General features: G+C 44.7%; 1 protein-coding gene across 4 annotated transcripts in view; it reads right to left on the reverse strand.

The window, feature by feature from the left end:
• IRAG1 (inositol 1,4,5-triphosphate receptor associated 1) overlaps positions 1-23,582 on the reverse strand; it is a 141,282-nt gene that overhangs the window by 81,650 nt on the left and 36,050 nt on the right. For 3 of the 4 annotated variants that reach the window (XM_055142788.1, XM_055142789.1, XM_055142790.1), the window contains exon 2: positions 13,111-13,268. In XM_055142788.1, the coding sequence (XP_054998763.1) occupies positions 13,111-13,179 (69 nt within the window). In that variant the 5' untranslated portion in view covers positions 13,180-13,268. Of the gene's footprint in view, positions 1-13,110; positions 13,309-23,582 lie in introns of those variants that run through there. The other variant, XM_004613602.2, reaches the window with a different exon arrangement.

A 23,582-nucleotide genomic window follows, 5' to 3' on the forward strand; every position in this document is an offset into this window, starting at 1 on the left:
TTAACAGTGGAGGGAGTCAACACCAAGGCATCCCCCACAATCCCCTGCTGCTCAGTTCATCCCTTGTCATTGGTCTCACGTCACCCCCACCCCCCTCCCCCAGGCTCCTGACACCAGTCCTCCAACATTTCTCTCTTATTCTTCCAAGGTGCCTCTTTCCTCATTGAGCCCCTTCCTCCAGAGATCCCTCAAGCCAGCAGGGAATGAACATGCAGCCAGAGGAAGGATAGCAAAAACACTCCCCTCACCCTCCCAAGGGCCAGTCTCTTCAGAAAGGTCAGCCAAACACTGAGGGGGCTGGACCATCTCCCAGGGAACTCACCCTATAATAAGCCTGCAGGTCACATTTTGTTCTCCTTAAATAAACCTTATAGAAACATTTAAATGTTTATTTCACTCATAAATTCCCAGGAATGCACCACAGTTTCCTAACTGACCAAGTGCAGGGATAAATATAGGCCAGTGTCATGAACGGGAATATGATCTTCCTTTCCCCAATGTCACATGGCCAGGCCCGGGATAGCAAGCTCCCTCTCTGGTGGGAGTGGAGCATCAGCACTAGCCCCGGGCTCCTGGCACACAGCCTGGGAGAGAAGGACCTGCAGTGCCATGGACCTGAGTGTCACCTGAGGGGCCTGGTCAAGTTACTCAACTTCTCTGAATTCTACGTTCTCAAGCATTCAACAACCCCCCTTCCCATGCTTCATTGCAAGATAATATTAGGTAAAGCAACAGAAATGTTGACGATGGCAGGGACAGGGAGTGGGCACATGGGGGGCTATCTCTGTGGAGCAGGGTCCCCACCCACCATGAGAATTTAGTGCTGCTCTTACAGGTTGAAAGAGCTCTGCGGACTTAAAAGGCATAATTAATCCAGCCATAAGTCCTGAGAGCTCTGGAGAAAGTGAAAGGACCTCTGCTGGACATGGGGTCCTCCCTGCCGAGCACTGGAAACAACTGCCCAGCTTCCAGAGGACTCTAAAGAGTATGCCCTATGGCTTCCCTTGCCCCCAGAGACTGCCTGGCTCTGATAGACCTTTTGTCCTGCCTTGGCCCAAGAGTCTCCTGCTGTCTTCATCATAGGTTTTACTCTTATGTTCACATATCTGTTGCTCTTATTTTGTGTAGTGCGTTTCAGCTAGCCAGATTTACCCATTCATCCATCCACCCATCCATCTATCCATCTATCCCTCCACCCACTTATTTACTCATACAACATTTATTTATCCACCCATTAGTCTACCTATTCATCTACCTATCTACCTACCCACTCATCTAACCACCCACACATCCATCATCTATCAACCACCTCTCCTGTCCATTCATCCAACCATCCAACTAGCCATCCAGCCATAAACTTATCAATCTACCCACTTTCTTACCATCCATCCATCCTTCCCTAAGCTCCCACAAATTGAGGGCTGAAGATACACACATGAAAGAAACAGTCCAGACCTTAAATATCTATTTGAAAGAGGATTCAGAGAAGCAAAACCTGACAACTCCAGTGTTCACAGTAAGAACTATGGACAGACTATGCAGGCATTTCCAACCATCTATGATGATCTCTGCTCTGTTCTAGGTTCTTCGATCACTACAACTTCATGGCTTCTCTCTCAGGACTAGAAACACCATTCTGAGGGCTGGAGTGATAGTACAGCAAGTAAGGTTTTTGTCTTGCACACGGCCAACCTGGGTTCAATCCCTGGCATCCTGTATGGTCCCTTAAGCAGTGACAGGGGTGGTTTTCTGAGTTCAGTAATAAATAATGCTCAGGAGTAAACCCTGAGCATTGTCAGGTGTGCTCCATCCCCCCCCCACCAAAATAAAAAACAAAAACAAAAGAAAAGGAACATGATCTGGATAGATCATGACCTTTTCCAAATTTCTTTTACATGTAGGAAAGGGCATTAAGCACTCACTCCTTTTCCCTGTCCAGGGCATGTGTTGTGCAGAACACTGGTTTCACTGCTGAGTGGGATCAAGGAAAGTGGCAAAGCCACAAGGAACATCTAATACAGAAACTGGTTCAATCATGAAACCACTATAAGACCATTGACAATTATATAACTTCACAGAGACTCAGTTGCATCTTTATAAAATAGAGATAATGGATAATGGAAACAACCCAAATTCATAATGACAAAAATATGAATAAAGATTTGTCACATACATACACAATGACATATCATGAAGCCATAAGGAAAAACAAAATCTTATGCAACTTGCATGAACTGGAGAGCATCATGTTGAGTGAAGAAATCCAGATGGAAGACAAATACTGGATGAGCTCACTAAATGGTAATATATAGAAAATCCGGGCTGGAGTGATAGAAAATCGGGTAGGGCATTTGCCTTGCACGCATCCAGGTTCTATTCCTCTGCCCCTCTCGGAGATCCCAGCAAGCTACCCGCATGCCAAAGCCTGAAAATCTACCCATGGCGTATTCGATATGCCAAAAACAGTATCAAGTCTCACAATGGAGATGTTACTGGTGCCTGCTCGAGCAAATCAACAAGCAATGGGATGACAGTGATACAGTGATATAGGAAATTAAAAAAATGAAATAAACAATATCAATTGATAACAAACCTTTGGCCTTATATTATAGAACTAAGAATACCAGGTTGTCGGAAAAGGGATGAGGAAAATGATAAGGTAGATTGGAAGCAATATAAGTATATTGGTAAGCATAAGTTTGTACTTATTGGTAAGTACAAGTCTTGGAGCCTCCAGTGTGACACCATTGGGAAGGATGAGTAAAGAGAGGCTGCTAAAATCTCAGGGTTAGGACGAATGGAGATGTTACTGTGCCCTTTCGAGCAAAACAATGGGATGACAGTGATACAGTGATACAGTGAAATCTTGGACATTTTGGTGATGGTGAGGTGAAGTAACTGTATACACCTAAACTATAAATGCCAACGCTGTTGTAAATATGTGTTCTAAATTATAATAATTACATTTTTTTCAAGATAATACTATCTAGGGACTGGGATTGTACTGCAGTTGTAAAGTTCATTCTTTGCATGAATATATCCTCAATTCAACCCCCTGTGCCCTTTCAATCTACATTGGAGGATTGGAGGTATAAGATCAAATATCAAATGCCCAATAAAAATTTTCAATAGGATGTACAAAGATCTGAATGTTTTACTAATCACTTATTTGGAGCTATTTCACTGATGATCTTTACGGAGGCTATTCTTTCAAAGGGTGTGAGGAGATAAGTAGAAATGAGCTTAGAGAGAATGAATTCAAAGTCCTCAGTTGGAACATTTAAAATATTGCCTGTTTTTCAGTCATTAGGGCACACTTATCTGCCATAATATTCGCACCTGTAAAATAGGATGATAACCTTTTTTTAAAAAAAAATCATTAAAGAACTGTGATTTATAAAGTTATTGATAGTTGAGTTTTAGGACTCAACACCAGTCCCATCACCAGTGTCAACTTCCCTCTAGCAGTGTTACCATATTCCATCCACACCTATCCCTACCTGTCAACTTGATAGGTACATTGCAAAGTTTCGGTAATTGCATCTTCTATTTCTATTTTTTTTCAGTTTTGTTGAGTCTGTGTTTTGAATATATAGTTATATCACTTACCCCTATCACCAGTATAACTAAAGCCCTGATACATGTTCACCCATTATTTCCAGTTTTCTCTCCCCCCCCAACCCCCCCACAATCACCTACATTTCCTTCCTTCTCTGTCCTTCCTTTTCTAAACATTAGGGTCAAGGGTGATCTAGGCACCCCTCCACCCTTTAATTATAGTACATCTCCTCATTCAGTATTCTCTGTACCACAGATAAGTGAGATCATCCTGTGTTTGCCTTTCTTCTTCTGGCTTATTTCACTCAACATGATAGTTTCCAGTTCTAATCACACTGCAGCAAATTGCATAAATTCATTATTCCTTGCATCTACACAGGATTCCGTTGTGTGTATATATGCCACATTTTCACAATCCATTCATCTGGCATTGGACACCTAGGTTGATTCCATATCTTAGCTACTGTATTGAGTGTATGGAGCTATTTTATCTACCACCTAAAGTTGCTGTGAGTAAACTGCAGGAGTGGGGTCTGGCACACAGTAGGTCTGAGTGTTGATTTCCTCTACCCACATTTGTTTCTTTGCTTCTTGTTTCTATAACCCACAAAAGGCTTAGGGCAGTCCCTGTCACAGTAGAAACATGCGTGAGGGTTTTCAGTGAGTGGCATGGGGGTGAGTGTCTCCACTCTGCAGAGTTCTTGACATTGCCTATCCATTCTCATCATTCCTAACACAGAATGAATTTTCTCCAGTCTGTGTTTCTCCTAACAGGGGAGCATGCATTTTTCAAAGAGGTACAAACAGAGAAGTGCAATCCCATCGTGATGACAAAGTCTGAAGAGCCAAGAGGAAATAAAATAGAGAGAAGAAGGTGGCATAATAAAGCTTATTGTCAAACTCAGTGTTTCCAGGGTTAGCACAAAACAAGGATCTCCAATTCCTAATTAGAGAAGGTCAGGGAAAAACACAAGAGCAAATTAGGTTAGAGAGAACTGTTATTTGATTGTAGATTCACCAAAAAGAGACCTTTCTGAGAGTGGGGCCTTGGTAAGTAAGTCTCAGTGAATATTTGTTGAGTGAATTCAATAAACATGCATTGAGTAAATATTAATCAATCCAACACGTATTGTGTACCTACCACATCTAAGTGAATAGTCATACCTTTCTTGTGCACTTAAACACAGCAGTAGAATGGACTAGAAAGAAAGAGAAGAAAATTCTAGCTCCATTTTCATAACTTTTGGGCATCAGATATTGGAACCCAGATCTTACTACTTTCTTACCATGTGACTTTAGACAACCGTCTTAATTTCTCAAAGTCTTAGCTTCCAAATCTGTAAAATGGATATGGTCATTGCTAACTTGGACATTATGAGGATTATCTTAGATACTAAGTTTAAAGAGTTTAGCTTAGAACACAATATGATACCATATATTAGTTTCATTTCTGTTAGGATATGACACCTAATAGTTCTATTTTTTTGTTTGTTTTCTTTAGTTTTGAGGCCACAACCGGTGATGCTCAGGGCTCACTCCTGGCTCTGCACTCAGAGATCATTCTGATGGATCATTCTGATCGTTCTGATCAAACTCAGGGGTCCATATAGTGTGCTGTGGTCCAAACCTGGTTTGGCTGCATGCAAGGCAAGCATCTTACCCACTGTGCTATAGCTCTGACCCCAATACCTAACAGTTTTGAAAATTCTGTTTCCTGGAGATCTCTGTCCTCACTTAATGTCGGAGGAGCAATTGTAACACATTAAAAAAGGTTTTGGTAAACCATTTTGTGATGTATCAGGCTCTGAGCACCTTGTATAAGTTGATACTTTGCTTACCACTTTATATGTATTTTTCTGGTCATTTAAGTATTTTTCTTGGTTCAAATCAAGGATCTACCTAGTACAGCTGACTTATATTTTCTGTATTTACATTTTTTATCTGGAAATGAGATAACAACAGTATCTGCTTCACGGTCTACTGCAAAATGAAATGCAATAACACATACAGAAAACCTGGCAGAAGTACCTGGAAGGATATCTTAAAGGTTAGCAACTGTTAGCAGCTATAACTGCAATGCTCAACTTAAGAGATGAGGAAACTGAAGGGAAATGAGTAATTAACTTACCCTGGATCAACTTAGGCTGGGAAGTCTAGCTCTTTCTACACAGCCATGTGGCTCACGCCTTGTGTTCCTGTGAAGTGAAAGCATTTCCGGCACCTCAAGAAATTCCCAGGCAACTTTGGGATTCCTCCTTCATCCATGCTCTTTTCCTCAAGAAGCACGGTGGAGCTGACTTTCCCCTAGGCCCCGCCCCTTGACTTATCAGTCATTAATCTAAGCCAGGACAGTATTCATACTCCACTCACACCAAATCTAGAAGAGGACTCTAGAATGTTAAAGCAGGGAATCTTGCCTACAACTCTGGGCTCACAGAGAAGGAAGTCAAGTTGGTTTCAATATCAGAGGTTCTAGGTGCTCCCCCAGCAGATCCAATTCTGCTAGGGTCACCCCTAAGGAGCTGGAGTACACCCTAACCTGATTTCAGCTCTGTGACAACCAGGTATGGGGTTGCAAAGAGGATCTCTCTGATTGAGTGCTGATCGTAGACCAACAAGCTGCTACATATCCACTGAGGCATGGATTTCTGCTTAAGAAGCTCCTTGAGTGCAGGAATAAGGAGGCACTTCAGGAAAAGCAGAGAGAGGCCATGTAGGGCTTGAACCAGGAACAGCAAGGTCATCTTTGTTTCTTGGTCAGGGTTTCAGCATGCAATCTACATTATGAGCATTATGTCTGGTGGAAAGAGAACAACAGAGGAAGGCCCAAATGTGGCAGGGGCAGCACAGGATGTGCAACTTGGTGCTTTAGTGCCTGCCCCCTGATTTGTATAAAAGAAAGGACAGAAGGCAGAGGTGGGCTGGGGCCAAAGCTATGGTGCTGAAAAGTTTGCAGGGAAGTAAATTCTCCAGAGCTCCCCTCTCAGAGAAGTGGCTTTGGGAGCAGATGACTGAGCACCAGAGCTCTCTCCCATAGAGAATCCCGGGCAGAGCTTCACGGCTCAACACTATAGACAAACTAGACCAGGCTGCCTAGGTTCCAGTCACGGGTCTACACTTACAATCTGTGGAGAAAGGAAATAGCTTCCTCAGTTTCCTCAGCTCTAAAAATGAAATGATGATGCCACCGACTTGTAAGGTTGACTAGAAGCCTATCCATAAGTTACTTAGAGATAGATAACACAGTAGGCTAGCACCTGACAGGTGGTTCACTGGGATTATTAAGTGGCTAGTGAAAATGGAAATGGGAGGTGGGTTTGGGCACCTGGGAGAAGGCAATGCTGGAGAGAAGCTATGAAGTATATGACTACATCCTTCAGTCCAATGAGATCACTTGGACCTGTCCTAAAAAGTTTCCAGGGGCTGGAGCAATAGTATAGCGGGTAGGGCATTTGCCTTGCACGTGGCTGACCCGGGTTCGATTCCCAGCATCCCATGTGGTCCTCTGAGCACTGCCAGGGGTGATTCCTGAGTGCAGAGCCAGGAGTAACCTCTGTTCATTGCCAGGTGTGACCCAAAAAGAAAAAAGTTTCCAGAAATCTTGAGAGAGAGAGGTTGGAGTTGTCCAGGTAGCAACTAGAGTCAATAAAACTTTGTCCATTACACTAATATAAGCTGCCTGATGCCTCGGGATAGAAAGGCACTTCTGAGGAGTCTGTACCCCACCCCCCACCACCCCCACCCGTGGATCAGCTTTTCAGTATGGCAACTGGTTAATCATAGGCCAGGAATCAGTTTCTGTGCTGCTGACACTACCCCTGTTATCAGTGTAGTGTCCCAGGGAGGAGACTGGCTAGCCAGAGGAGGAACTGGGGGTGAGGGAGCTCTGACAAAGTTCACTGAAGACAAGACTGGAGGAAAAAGATTCTGGAAAGACTAAGGTACTACCTTCCTGCATTTTTGAGGAAGGAAGGTCACGAGGGCACTGAGGGAGATCTCAGGGGAAGCAGCTTCCGGCCTGATAAAAAAGCAGAGCAGGCTACCCATGGCATAAACTTCCCTGGGAGGTGGAGGGTATTCCAAGGGTAGAGCTGTTTCCAGAGGCCAAGACCCACCTCGAACACAGGCTCAGTGGTTCTGTATTGGCAAAGGAGACTGGGAGTTAACGAGTTCCCGTGGGACTCAGGACTCACACTCTGCAGAACTTGGCCTGCCTAAAGAGAGAGTCTTCAATGCTCTGGGATTCTCTTTTTTCACTAATGGTCTGTCATCCTGTTTGGAAGCTCGAAGCTTACAGGTTTGTACCCTGATCACATTTAATTCTGCAGGATGTCCTTGACTATGAGCTCATTCTCTGAGCCATTACTTGCTTAAGCATCAAATTTCAGGGGCTGTAGAGATAGCACAGTGATATGACACTTACCTTGCATGCAACCAATTTCAATTCAATTCCTGGTACCATGTATGGTCCCCCAAGTACTGTCAGGGTCACTCCTGAGCACAGAGTCAGGAATAGCCCCTGAGAAACTACCCAAGAATGACCTCCCAAAGCAAAACATGCTCCATTCACAGCTTCCCTGAGTTCTGGGGGTTTATATCTTTGTGTGTTGTGACCATAACTACTTTTAGGGACCTTAATAGTATGTATGTGTTTGTCTGCAGTGGCTGCATTACATGTGCATGAAAGAAACCCATGCTGGGAGCCTTCAGTTCTTGTGTTCCTGTACAAACTGTTCTCTGCTTGTGCTTGTGTTCAAGATGGGAAGAAAAGCCTAAAGAATCATAAGTGGGGCTGGACCCAGGAGAGTTGTAAACTCAGAAGGATTCTGTGTTCTCTGCCTGCTTCACAGAGCAGGGATTTACATGGCACTGAAAATCCCAGCCAAGTCCTTCTGGACCAGCCCTCTTCCCCGGTCTACTGGCTCCTGCTGCTCCCAGAGACTGAGTCTCTGGACTCTGACAGCCCCTATTCTGCTCACAAGACCTGACTGTACCCTGAGAGAAGGGCTGCCTGGGAAGCCGAACGTGGGCTGTCTGCGGGTATGGCAGAGGGAAGGGCTCTACGTTATGATGCCCCTAGGGCCTTCTAGAGAACCCTGGAGGCCCAGTGCCTAGCAGCAAGGGCTAAGAATAACAGAATACTAAATATTGTAATCAGTATCTTACTAAATAAAAGAATACAGAGAGTATCATGCTAAGTGAAATGAGTCAGAAAGAGAGGGACAAACAGAATGACTGCACTCATTTGTGGAATATAAAATAATGTAACATGAAACTAACACCTAAGGACAGTAGAGACAATAACCAGGAAGATTGTTCCATGATTGGAAACCCATCTCATGAGCTTGGAAGAAGGCAGCTGGAATAGAGAAAGGATCACTAAGTCAATGATGATTGGAGGGATTGCTTGGGATGGGAGATGTGTGCTGAAAGTAGAAAAAGGACCAAACATGATGGCCTGTCAGTATCTATATTGCAAACCATAATGCCCCAAAGTAGAGAGAGAGTAAGAGGAAAATTTGCTGCCACAGAGGCAGGAGGAAGGGTAGGAGGCAGGTAGGAATACTGGGGACATTGGTGGTAGAAAATGTACACTGGTGGAGGGATGGGTGTTCCATCATTGTCTGACTGAAATTCAAACATGAAAGCTTTGTAACTGTATTTCACGGTGATTCAATTTTACAAAAAAGAATTGTGAGTCATTTTATTTTATGCATGTGTTTGTTAAAATGCACTAAATGTTGAGAAATTTTTTAAAATATTGCTTTCAAAAAAGAGAGAGCGAGAATACAGAATCTAAAGCCAGAGGGTGAGTGCAGGGTTAAGGTGTTTGCATTGCATGAAGCTGACCCTGGCTCTATATCAGGCACCACATAATTCCTGTCAGTAACCCAAGAGCTACCTCTGGCCCTAGATCTGGAAACAGCTTCTGAACACAATTGGGTATGGCCCAAAATCCAAACCTATCCCCCCCCCCAACATAATAGAAACCTGAATCTGGTAGTGGCCTTCAGTCTAAGTCTGATTCACTCCACTCCATTGCCCCTTAGGCTAAAGATGATACTCAAACAAGGCTATGAAGCAAGCCTTAGATTTACCCCAGGCAACAGAGACACAAATAGGTGACAGCTTTAGACAAGGCCTCTTGATCAGGGTTTCAGGATGTGGCTTGAGGCACTTAATCTAACTCCTGAGTGCATATTCCTAAATCTTATCCAGCAGAGAGCCTACGTGGCAGAGCATATGCCTGGAATACTCAAGACCTGAGTTGAACACCAAGCAACCACATACTCTAAATATTTTGCCACTAGGTCTGGATCGCTCTTACTCTAACTTGTTTGCATTAGTTCCTCATGGGAACCTTCTACCTGCACTCTGGTAATTGCAGAAGCCATTGTTGCTGTAGTAATATGCTTACTTCCTTGACTTTCCATCAGCACAGAGACAGAATCATTATATTAGAGGAAACATCAGAGAACCTTAGGGTACTCTGTCTGACTCAAGGTCACAGCACGAGAGTTTCCTGTGATTCTGTGGAGCTTCTGCAGCTCAGCTGACATCAACAGTGCAATGAGATCTTGGAGACCTTCCCCAATCCCTGCTCAACCACCATGAAACAGGCCCCATGTGTGGTTTGAAACCACGATGTTTACAGGGCCAGAGGATGTTCTGCTGTCTTGATTTCTATCTCTGGGCAAGAACATCGATAGGATATTTTACCTAGAGAAATCTGATATCTAATGGAACTGAATTCAGTGAATAACCATTTCATTATGATTGAAGGATGATGGCATTGCCTGTTTGCTGATCTTTCCTCATTTTTTTCAGGAGCATTTGTATTCTTGGGGAAGGTGATAAGGAAGGCATTTGGAGATGTTCCCCAAGATTCAGAAGCTAAATATTACATAAGAATCTGAATCTGATTTAAGGTTCAGGGAGATGGCTCAAAAGACCATGAACATGCCTGCCACACACAGAGCCGCAGGTCTGATCCCCATCACACATAGACTCCTGAACACCATGGGATACCTCTAATGTTGCCAGAAGTTTTGGAGTAGCCCACCCTCCCCACAAAAGAATCTTATTTAAAGGCATTCTAGAGACCCTGTGTCGCCACCCATGAACGGCCTCTCTGGCTCCTGATCAAGTTGCTTAACAGCCATTATCCCAAAGACTCAAAAACAAATCTTAGAACCCAGCGGCTTTGGGCAGAAATCCTTCCAGATTTAATTATTAAAATTCTAGAATTCCAAAACCATACGGCTGCTCCTGCAGCCGCATGACATCATATGCTATTCATAATCAGTAATAGAAAACAAAGTGTCTGATGTTGCCTTTTTGGCAGATCTAAGTGTTGGGGGAAAATCTCAAATAACAATGGTGGGTCCGGTGTCAAAATATTGAATGTAATCAAAGAAGAGAGAGTAATGTGGAAATCATCTGCCACACAGGTAGGGGGAGGGTGTGGGATGGGGGGTATACTGGAGTTTTTGGTGGTGGAAAATGTGCGCTGGTGAAGGGATGGGTGTTTCATCATTGTATGACTGAGACTTAAACCTGAAAGATTTGTAATTGCTCTCAAGGTGATTCAATAAATAAAATTTTAAAATTAATTAATTAATTAAGGCATTTTAACTACATGTGAAGTGGAGAAGGACAAGGATACCATGCAAGGAGCCTAGGCTGGGAATGGGGATGCTAAGAGAACAGAACTCAGGTCTGTGAGCTGAGGACTGAGCAGCCACATATAAACCCAGCAGTGTTTTGGCTTGGTGTGACCATCTCCTCCTTTACCCCACCATTCAGTAGAGTTGTTGGTTAAACCTTCAAGTCCACTGTTGGCTGTACTTTGGGAAACACGGTCCACACTGGGTGAGGAGTAGCAGCCAAAGAGCACTATTTGGGGTAGGGGGTCACCCCACATGGCTGTCACCCACAGAAATACAGAGAAGCAAGGAGCAACCACTGCAATCAACACAGAACAGCCCAGTATGAACCTGAGGTTCCTGGGAGGGGTTCCATGGTCCTGAGCTGACTTCCTGTGTTTAACCAGACACAGGGGACCTTGCCCCTCTGTCATTGCAAAACCCAAGGGCTCCCCAAGACTGCCAAGTTCTGCAATATCTCAATCCCATGAACTTAGGATATGGAATTACAAGAGGGAATTTTTTCCTAAGTATTTATTATCTAAGTTCCCACAGTTATGATGTGTAAGAAAACAAACGTCATCCTAACATGAAAACATTCACTAGGAATCTGTCCACTTATCAAGGGAGCGCTCACTTGCACATTCTTCTCTCACTTAACAAGTGTCTGTCCCTTTGGGCTAAGGTCAGTTTGGGTGACTGTCAGCGACAACAAGATGTGGCAAGTTCACAGCAAGTCCACTTCAGAGTTCACAAAGCCAAGAAACACAGTATTGGAGAAATACATGCATGAAATCTCAGACCAGTGAGGAGCAGAGAGTTGAGAAACTCACAGATGAGGAAAAATGATGGTGAAGGAATGATTTGAATGCTGACAGTTTGAAGAGGTCCTTAGGAAAATGAATGAAGTTCTTAAATACTAAACAGAAAGAATCTCTTTTGTTGCTGTTAGAGGTGGGGGCTCAGAGGACAACTCCCTGGATGTGCTGGATGTGGTGGTGGTGGGGGGGGGGGGACTATGTAGATGCCTGGATCAAACTCAGGGATTTACACATGCACATCAGGTTGTTCTACCATTTAAGTCATGTCCTTGGCTTCAAATAGAATGTTTGATGAATTTTTTTAACTAGATTCTATCTAGTAGAAATAGTATGATGGAGGTACTGTAGATATCAGAGTGTGAGGGACATAGTGTCTCAGGAATAGATAATTTAATTCAGTTTCTCAACAGAGGCCATTTGGATATTCCAAGGAAGCCACAGATGAAAATTGCATACTTTGAGGCCATCACATTAGCTTAGGGGGGGTCAACTAATTGGATAGAGGATTGGGAGGAAGGGAGCACAGGAAGGAAGAAAGGTCAGAAGTGGGCAGAGTCAGGAAAAGGTTAAGAAACACTGGTTGTGTTGGTACAAAGGATAGCCAAATTAACATGCTTGTCATTTTTAGTTCTTAAAAAATTAGCATGTAAATCTCAATTGCAATACATGTAGCCAAAAAAGTTCTCATCATTTCATTTGTTCCATGAAATCTAAGGGAAACCCTTTCAGATATTTTCATCATTTATATTTTCATAGTTATTCCACTGCAAATCTTTCACACTCATGACTATGAAATCTTGTTCTTCATTTTAAGTGGTTTCAGTGCCCATGATCCTGGCCGGATGTGGCCTCCAGGCTGACAGAAATTTGTTCTAGGAGGGTGCCAGGCAGTGAGGGGAGTTGGACCTCCTGGAACCCCTCCATCAAGCATCCCTAGAGAGCCCACTCTTCGGGTATGTGGGGCAGTTCAAGCATCCATTAGATAGTTATGCTTTTGCGTGGAAGCCACACACCGTTTCCACCCCACCCGGGGACTCTTGTCTTGGTTCTGCCAGCATAGACACAGGCAGGGAGGGGGCACTTACTTGGCCAGCAGGGCTCTGGACTGACTGAGGATCTCCGGGGGGCTCTTCATCTTCAGGAATATGGGGCATGGCAGCCTCCTGGCTGGAGTGGCCACGTGTGCCTGGAACCTCCTCTGTGTCAGCCCCAAGGATGGTCCAAGAAGCCTGGACTCTGCAGGCTGAGGAGATGCCAAAAGGAAAAGTCAAATCCACTTCCATCCCTGACCCAAGTTGGGCTCCATTGCCATGAGCAAAAGCTGCAGAGAGCCTGCTTGAGTTTGCATTAACCCCAGAGGTCGGTAAAAGGTTAGGAGAGGGCATTTGGAACTGCATTTCCTCCTGCTCTCCAGTTCTGTTTACAAAGTCAGAGTCGACCTTAGAGATTTTGCATCTAATTTGGTCCTTAAAATAAACACAACACTCCCAGAAAGGAGAAAGGGGCTTTAAGTGCCTCCTGGCTAACAGGGGGACACGCCATTGGAGACCATGTATATTTGTTTACCATTTATTGAGCAGCTACTAGGAGCACCTAGTAGCTGACTTAATTTCTTAATTTCTCACAACAGCCACAGCTGCTGGGCATTAATAGTCACATTATATAGATGAAATAACTGCTTTTCAGAAAAGCAGCACTTGCCCCAACCATGCAAAACACCCAGCAAAATCCAGATCATCCTGGTTTTGAGAGCAGGGCTCTTTCCACTCTAGCACTCAGTCTTCCTTGGCCAGGTGGGGAGGGGGACCCAGCTTCTGGCTACCTCACACTCTTCCTCCCCTCAGCATGAGCTCTCTCTCACTTGACAATAGCCTCCTTGGGCCTGTCGGTTCAATAATAATATGATTCTGAGGCTTAGCCCACTTGCATCTCCTGTGCCTTATGCAGTGCCCACACCAACAACTTTAGGTTGCTGTCCCAGAAACCAGACTTATGCCCTCACTATGGTGTTAGCACCTTAGGATCTAGCTAGGATTGACTCAGTCTGCTTAATCTGCTCATCTTGCCACAGAATGACTGAAGGATAATCAATTGATCCAACCTATGCAATAGCACATGGTTGTCTTCTGGGACTCAGTTCCTTTTCTTGCTCTAAGTGGTAGCAGATGCAGGTATAAGGCCTGGCACTGCAGACACCACTTTTCTTTCACAGAAAAGGCCAAACTCACACATACAGATAAAACTGACACATGCCCCAGAGAATTCAAAGTCAGGAGAGAGGCAAAAGCAGGGAGCTAGAGCTCTGATTCAAGTTCATCTGCAGCCTAAACTCTTTCTAAAGTAGCCAGTCACATGAACACTGAAGTCCTTCAGAGGTTAAGACAGTTCACGGGGGATTTGGGGATCCCTCTGTTTACTGTTTGATTGTGATTCATGCCAATCACAAAGCCTAAGACCATGAGCTCTCCAAATGATCTGAGCCAATGGTCTAATTCCTCCACTTCTTTTAGAAAAGGAGACTCAGAATGTCACTATTTGAAGAAAGTCCCACTGGTTGCCATGATGCTATACTGTCTTCCCACTCACTTATCTCCAACACACACACACACACACACACACACACACACTGCTCAGAGCTCTCTTATAGGGGACAAGCTCAGATCTGGCATCTGCCACAGTTCCAACAGACACTCCAACCCAAAACATCACTGACTGAGTGCCTAGGGCAGGCAAAGTATCTGATGTATCATGGATCACTAGAAGGGTCTTTCCCCTAAAATGTATATTTATTTAAAGAACTGGAAAACTTTAGGGTCAAGGATAGAGTTGAGGGTGGGAGTGGAGAGAGAGAAGCGAGAGAAATAAAATGGAGAAGAAAAGAGAGAAGAGATAATATAGGAAAGAAAACAAGCGAGGAAGGAAGGAAGGAAGGAAGGAAGGAAGGAAGGAAGGAAGGAAGGAAGGAAGGAAGGAAGGAAGGAAGGAAGGAAGGAAGGAAGAAAGGGAGGAGGAGGGAGGGAGGTAAAGGGCAGGGGGAGGGAGGAAGGGGAGGGGAGGGAAGGCATTAGAGAACTTTAGTCCCAGCACTGGGCATTATGACCACCATCTTTTTTTAAAAAATTAATTTATTCTTTTATTGAATCACCATGTGGAAAGTTACAAAGCTTTCAGGTTTAAGTCTCAGTTATACAATGCTCAAACACCCATCCCTTCACCAGTGCACATATTCCACCACCAAGAATCACAGTATACCTCCCCCTCGCCCCCCACATCCCCAGCCCCCCACCCCGCCTGTGTAACTGATAAATTTCACTTTACTTTCCCTTTACTTTGATTACATTCAATATTTCGACAAAAACTCTCTATTATTGTTTGGAGTTTCTCCCCCCTAAAGTCGATATGCTGAAAAGGAAGCATTTGATAATTTGTTTTCCATTGCTGAGAATGAAGAGATATGAGGTTGAGTGGCCGCACTAGCGGCCGCACGGTTTTGGATTTCTGCATTTTAGTATTTTAGTAACTAAGTCCAGAGAAATATCTGCCAGAAATTGCATCATTGTAAGCTTGTAACTCTCAGCTACTTTATATTCCACATATGAGTGCAATCTTTCTATGTCTGTCTCTTTCTTTCTGACTCATTTCACTCAGCATGATACTTTCCATGTTGATCCACTTGTATGAAAATTTTATGACTTCATGTTTTCTGACAGCTACATAGTATTCCATTCTGTAGATATACCAGAGTTTCTTTAACCAGTCATCTGTTTTTGGGCACTCTGTTTTTTTCCATATTGTGCTATTGTAAACAGTGTGGCAATGAACATAGAAATGCAGATGTCAGAGATAAATAAATGGGACTATCTCAAACTAAGAAGCTTCTGCACCTCAAAAGGAACAGTGACCAAAATACAAAGACAATCTACAAAATGGGAAAGGATATTTACAGATTACCCATCCGATAAAGGGTTGATATCAAGGATATACAATGCACTGGTTGAACTCCACAAGAAGAAAACTGCCAACCCGATCAAAAAATGGGGTGATGAAATGAACAGAAACTTTCCCAAAGAAGAAATCCAAATGGCTGAGAGGCACATGAGAAAATTTTCAACATCACTAATCATCAGGGAGATGCAGATCAAAACAACAATGAGATATCATCTCACACCACAGAGACTGGCCCACATCCCAAAAAACAAAAGCAACCGGTGTTGGCGTGGATGTGGGGAGAATGGGACTCTCCTTCACTGCTGGTGGGAATGCCGACTGGTTCAGCCCTTTTGGAAAACAATATGGACGATTCTCAAAAAGTTAGAAATTGAGCTTCCATCTGACCCAGCAAGACCACTCCTGGGAATATATCCCGGAGAGGTAAAAAGGTATAGTAGAGATGACCACCATCTTGACTTTCTCTCTCTGCCATGGAAAAGTAGCCCCACTCGATTCTGTAATAGCTGAGGTGACCTCTACTGGTAAATTCAAGAAATTGCATCTCAAGTAGGCTATCAATAAAGTTGTTAGTTGGTTCACTGTAATAAATTTTCACCTGCTCCCACAGGTCCTGTGCTAGGTGCCAACAGCATGAAGATGATGGTGAGGGCCTCAGAAGCAGGGAGACCAGACATGTGAAGCATTTGGAAGATGATACAAAGGCTAAAGGTTTTGAAAGTAAGAAGTTGCAGGATCTCAGAAGCAGCCTGTAAGCATGGAAACCAGAACAAGTGGAGCACCTTTTTAGTGAAGATTTTACATTAAAAATGGTTTTGAGCTGATCCATGAACACTGATACCCTTTCTCTCAAAGGAATAGCAAGAGGTCTATATGGGGAGATGAAATGGAAAAGAAGAAGCCCTTCTAGATAACAGATGGAACAAGAGCTATGAGTCATGGCTTGTATCTTGATCCCAAATGGTTCCTAGATGAAAAATTGAGTTTAGGTGTGTCTAAAAGTGAGCTCTGAAATTCATTTCTATCACCTTTATTTGAGCTTCAGCATCAGGGACATCAGGAGTGTTGGGGAAGGTTTATAGTTAACAGGTGTTGAGCATAACCAAATACCCATAAACCCCAATGGCACCAGAAACATTGACTGCATCTGAAAATATGTGATATCTGCCCAGGTCTAGGCTATCTTATTGGAAGTATAATTTCCAAAACATGAGAAATAACAATTACAATTTTCTTTAAGTCTTGCCCTACATGGATATATTGTGGTTTACAATCTAAGAAAGATTTAATCAGAGATAGTACAGAGCTAAAATGCCCGCCTTGCATGCAGCAGACCCTACTTTGATCCCTGGTACTGTATACGGCTCCCTGAGCACAGCCAGAAGTGATCACTGAGCACAAAATAGGCCACCAGGAATAGGCCATAAACCCAGCAGGATGTGACCTAAAAGTCAAAACAAAATAAAACAAAGAATCGTAAAGGATAGAGATTCAGATCAGAGTATGTTCAGGAAAGAAAGCATGAAACAGGGTGATACAAATTTCTGTTGAAAAAGCTGAAGGCTTTTTACCTTGGAAAGAGAAAGAAAAATCTTTTCTCAGGTATTTGAAATTCATTCATGTGGAGTTATTACCCCCAAAGGAGGTCTGATCAGTGGCTGAAAGGTTAGATCAGGGCAAGGAAAAGCTCTCTAATGGCTGGGCCATGGAAGATGAAGCACGCTTCTCTTTAAAATCTCTTCACTCCTTTGGGATGGGTGTTTGAGCATTGTATAACTGAGACTTTAACCTGAAAGCTTTGTAACTTTCCACATGGTGAATCAATAAAAGAATTAAAAAATAAATAAATAAATAAAATCTCTTCACTCCTGGAAGAACTCCAACATGAGCTGAGAGGGGGGTCATAGGGTCCCTCACCCGCTTCAGGGATCTTCCCCAACCTTAAACATTCTTGGCATCCTGAACTCTTTGATTCACAGCAAATCATGGATCTGGTGGTTCCACCCCCTAGGATCAGGCCATCATGATATTCTGAAACGATAACTGAAGCATCTCAGTTTCTAACGCTTCACTTCTTTTCCTCTACCACTTGCTCCTCTGAAAAGATCCAAAACCAAAGTCGGAAAGAGACAAATGAAGTCAGGCCTTGCACTCAAAAACATAAGGTGCTATTAGAAGGAGGAGAGTGGAGGCTGGCTGAGGCCCCTCCCTGGGCGAGCTGGAACCCCAAGTTCCGCAGAGGGCGCCCCAGCAGCCCTCCCCGCCCAGGCTATTCCTATCCTTCCCACGCTGCTCCTGCCTGGTTGCTTTTCTCCCATCCATTATTATAAACTTGCAGCTTAAAATAGCAAGGTAGAAGCAGAGGCCCTCCCCTGGGGTGACATCTGGGTTCCGCCGGCGCTCATGGGCACGCGGACTTGCATCCATCAAGGCAAAGTTTAGAATACAATCTCCAGGAAGTAATGATCTAGAGCACCGATCCAAAAAAGGAAAAACTATTTAGTAATGTTTGGTCTCCGAGCCGCTCCTTCTTTAACCCATTTTCAGGGCCCTTGCTGCCTCTCTGGCCTGGTTGTGAAAGGTCAGACAGCTTGTTGGCAAGAAGCCATTGGCCCTTGGCACACCATTCATTCTGACTGTCCACCCTGTACAATCTGGCCATTTTACAGGCAGGAAAACTGAGGAGCAGAGGAGGAGAACAAGTGGGCTAGAGGCAGTTACTTGTGCTGGCACAAATGATCAAAGACTTCTGGGATGACTAGCTAATGATCAGTGTTGCTGAAAAGGCCCAAAGTCCAAACTATAATTAAGTCACTTCTCTGTTCCTTGCCATGCTCATGAAAGAATGCAAATTAATATACTTTAATTCATTAATTTTTTATTTTTCATTCACCCAGTGGTGCTAGAGTGTGGGTGGAGACCCCAGGGCCCACATCTGGTGATACTCAGCTCTGTAATGCAGGCCTCATGGGGTCAGTGCCCAGACCCCACAGAGCAGTGCTTGGGGTCCATTGGTGGCAGGGGCCACCAGGCCTATGCCAGGCAGTGCTCTAGGTACAATGTGGTGATGGCGATTGAACTCAGGACCTCACACATACCAAGCATATGCGCTAGCACTTTCAGTCATATTCTCAACCCCTTTTTCTTTATTCATCAAATATTTCTAGGTTGTCTACTGATTACTGGACACTATGCTGAGTGCATTGCAAGTGCCATTTTATTTAACCCTTGTGAGATAGATTTGTTATTTCTATTTTGTTAAGAAGAAACTAGGGATTAGGGGTAGAAAGATCATTTGAAGGACTGAGTGCCAACTTTGAATGTGGGTTTGATCCTTAACGCCACATAGTCCTCCAAACACAGAGCTGGAAGCAACTCTCATGCACAGAGCTAGGAGTAGTGCCTGACCTTGACACCAGAGGAGAGGAGGGGAGGAAGGGGAGGAGAAGGGAGGGAAAGGGAAAGAAGAGGAGAAGGTTGGAATAGGGTGAGGAGAGCAGAGAGAATAAGCAGCCGGGAAGGGAAGGGAAGGGAAGGGAAGGGAAGGGAAGGGAAGGGAAGGGAAGGGAAGGGAAGGGAAGGGAAGGGAAGGGAAGGGAAGGGAAGGGAAGGGAAGGGAAGGGAAGGGAAGGGAAGGGAAGGGAAGGGAAGGGAAGGGAAGGGAAGGGAAGGGAAGGGAAGGGAAGGGAAGTGGAGGGGAGGGGACAGATGGGAGGGGACGGATGGGAAGGGATGGATGGGAGGGAATGCAACACAGTAACCCACTGAGTGTAGGTGAAGATGCTAGCCCGGATGACACAACCAGTAATAATGAACTATGTAACTTCTCTGATAAGGAATTTAGAGAGGATTTGTTGAGGATGCATAAGGAGCTCAAAAAGAAAAAAAAAAGATGAAGCACAACATCAATAAAACGCAAACAGGTATGAATGCAGAAGTGAGAAAATACCAGAAAAGGCAGATCTGTCCCCAGAGCACAGGCTCCAAGTGGGGCGGCTCTCATCCTCTCTGTTCATCTAAGGGCATCAGGGAAAGGGTCCAAAGTCCGTCTGGGAAACAGGGAGTTAATCCAGATGCCGCTGACCTTTCTGGAGTGACTCAGAATTCTCAGAAGGGAGGTATTTTGTTCTTCCAGCTTTGAATTTTTGCTTTCATTTTAGCAGCACAAAGAATTTAAAAGAGATTAGGTTGCTATTAATACCACTGCTCTATCTCCAGATGAAGAATTCGATGTAGGGAATTGTTTGAGGGTGATTGCACACACATCTCTCTATTTCTCTGAAGTTGGGGGGATGATGGAGGAGCCACTGACTGAGTTAGTCTTGCCCCCACTCCATCTTACAGGCCCAAATGGGGCAAGGATTTAATTAAAATGTACCTAGGGCCAGGGGGAGTGCTCTGCTGCCCTCGTCTGCTCTCTGACATCTTGTTTGGAAGGACTTGCTCTTGGTGAAGAAGCAAGTTTGTCCATTGGGAAAATGGGGTGTCCTCTGCCAGTATTCCCGTCTTCCTCTAGTGCCCATTTTCATGGAAGAGAGAACACGCTCCCTGCTTCTCACCCTCAGCAGTCCTGATCCCTAGAAAATCTCTTCAGACTTCAGATAATAGCTTATTGTCCTGAGAGTTCCTGGGCCTAGTCACTACCCCCTAAGTGAGCCCAAGGGGGACCCCTCAGCACGACCTAGCCTCAGAAGACAGCAAGAGGGCTGGAAGCCTGGCAGATTGGGTTCTGATTCTTCCTTGACCTCTTTCTAGCCATACCTGCTTCCGCTGGCCTCATTTTCTCATCTGTAAAATGGAGACAACAGTCCCTCCATTTAGAGCTGTCGGGGGATTAAAGTAGGAAATCCACAGAAAGTGCCAAGTCAGCAATCAATGTGTTCCTTTCCCCTCTGAGGGGGACAGCCTGCTTCTTGGGTCTATACCTTAGTCAGAATCCAACCAGGCTCAGGAAGCCCAGGAGTGGAGGGAGGGGACTCCTAGTAGCAGAGTTCTTTTAATTATTTCTTTATTTTTAATTGAATCACTGTGAGATACACAGTTACAAAGTTGTTCATGATTGGATTTCAGTTGTACAATGTTCCAGGAACCAGTGTACATTTCCCACCACCAATGTCCCCAGTTTCCCTCCCATCACCCTTTCCACCTACTCCCCACTCCCCACCCAAATATGTCTCTATGGCAAGTACTTTCTCTCTCTTTCTCTCTCTCTGTCTCTCTGTCTCTCTGTGTCTCTGTCTCTGTGTCTGTCTGTCTGTCTGTCAATCTGTCTCTCTCTCTCTCTCTCTCTCTCTCTCTCTCTCTCTCTCTCTCTCTCTCTCTCTCTCTCTCTCTACCTCTCCCTCTCACTCTCCTTCCTGGTAGCAGAGTTCTGAACGTTGTCTCCTGCAATTACAGGAGACACAGACCCCTCTGTACCAACATATCAATAAAAGTGCCCATGCACTGAGGAGGCAGGTAAAGAAGGGTGACTAATTGGCTTAGCTTTCCTGGTTTGTAAAGAGCTAGTCCTTAGAAATAAGCACTGAGGTACAGGAAAGGATTAGGAATAATCACCCTAAGTAAGAGTAGGGCTCCACACACAGGGCCTAGGAGGACTAGTCAACGGCTGGAATCAACCGCAGATATGTGGGGGGCAGACGGTAGGCAATAGAGAGAAGGAAACAGTGTGATAATAATAGCTAGAAGTGATTCCATTGGACAAGAACTGAGTACTGAAGGTAGGTAAAGGGATAAACTTTCAGTATCTGTATGGCAAACCACAAAGCCCAATGCAGAAGGGAGAGGGGGGAGAGAGAGAGATAGAGAGAGACAGAAATACAGAGACAGAGACAGAGAGAAGAGAGAGAGAGAGAAAGAGGTTGCTGCCATAGAGGAGACAGGTGGTGTGTGGGGGGGTGATAGGAGGGAAACTGGGGATACTAGTGCTAGGAAATGTACACGGGTGGAGGGATGGGTGTTGGAACACTGTATGACTGAAAACTAATCATGAATTTTTAAGGATTATATCTCAATGATTTAATTTTTAAAATTTTTTTTAAAAAAGAGTAGGTTTCCACTACTCCACTACAGTCTTTCACACACACACACACACACACAACACAACAGACACACGCACACCACACACACACACAACACCACACACACACATGCACACATACACGAACAAAGCATTATTGGAGGAGGGGGGACAGGAGGGCATGACCGAGGTGTATGAGAGTGTGAGTCCCCGAGAAAGACTGTGTTCAGCTTCCCTGGGGAAGTAGGAAAAGATTCCCAGATCTGAATGCAGAATTGGCCCCAATTTCCAGACAGAACCAGGAGGGAAAGTCCCTAAAGGGAGGAAACAGCTATTTGGTAGGGCCTGACCTGACAGATAAGGCCTTTAGTAGCCTCCCGGGGCTCTCAGACTGGGAGCGGGCGGAGGGCAGCTAGAACAACAATATCTGCGCTGGCCAAAGAGCTGCCCAGACTCAAAGCCCGCCTGGCCTGGATCAGAGGTTAGCTAGCAACCAAAACCTGACAGACAGATGGCCTGAGGAGCCATTGTCAAGTGACAGAAAATATGGGACTCCGGGCACGCCCCTCCCCTCAGAACTCTGGGCCCCTGGGAAACCGTACTGACTTTAGATGCCACTATAGGGGAAGAGGAGGGTTGAAGCCCCCAAAGGCCTGGGATCCAAGACCTACATTCTCCCAGAAAATGGTCCAGCTAGCCCTCCTTCTACCCCACCCTGCCCACAGTGACAGAAGCAAGCCAGGACATCTTCCTGGGTTTCCTTTCCAGCATCTCCATCCCAGGAATTCAATTTTAAATTAAGCTCACTTGAAAAAAAATTTTTTTCCTCTTGTAAATATATGCAATTGCTCAATCACAGGCAGTTCAAAGGTGCCTGGAACAGCGGAAAGTATCCACGCCTCCCATGTAGCTCCTAGCAGAAATAAATCTCACCCAGTTCACTGTCTGGGCCATGCACCAGACTCTTCCCAGAGTCACTCACTCCCGGCATGAGTCACATTGGGTCATGGACAACCCAATGTTCCTGGGCCGGTGACACTGACCAGGACACCTAGGGGTCAGCAGGAAAAGCAGTCCCTGGGTCTTCCTAGAGGACCACCTTGGGCCTGGGCCTGGCACGACACTCTCTCTGGAAAATCAATGAGCCTGTATTTGAAGGACATGAAGTTCCAGGCCCTTCCGGTTTGCCCTTGTTGGGATCACCCAGGAGGCAAGGAGGCAGCTGCTCTGGACAGTTGAGCCCAGTGTGACACTATCAGGAACATTGTGAGCTGGTTCCTAGACAGATATGACTGGAAAGACATTATTAGAAACTAAAAACGGAGAAAATACTTTCAGATGACCTTTTCCTAGTTATTTTTGCTACAAGTTACTACATTGGGTGCTCTTGAGATCATCTCTTTGCATTGTATATGTCAGGGGGAAACATTATATAATATGTTACATCTTGAGTTGGTACCATGAAATTGATCAAGAGGGGTGTTTTCTTCCTCTGGGGTCAGCAAATCTCCTTACCTAGACCTTCTCCCTGTATCCTCCCAAGAGCTGGTTTGGTCTTTCAGTCCCAGCCTCCCTGCTCCTTATTCTGGA

The sequence above is a fragment of the Sorex araneus genome, chromosome 6 (genome assembly GCF_027595985.1).
Source record: "Sorex araneus isolate mSorAra2 chromosome 6, mSorAra2.pri, whole genome shotgun sequence".
NCBI classification, from domain to species: domain Eukaryota; kingdom Metazoa; phylum Chordata; class Mammalia; order Eulipotyphla; family Soricidae; genus Sorex; species Sorex araneus.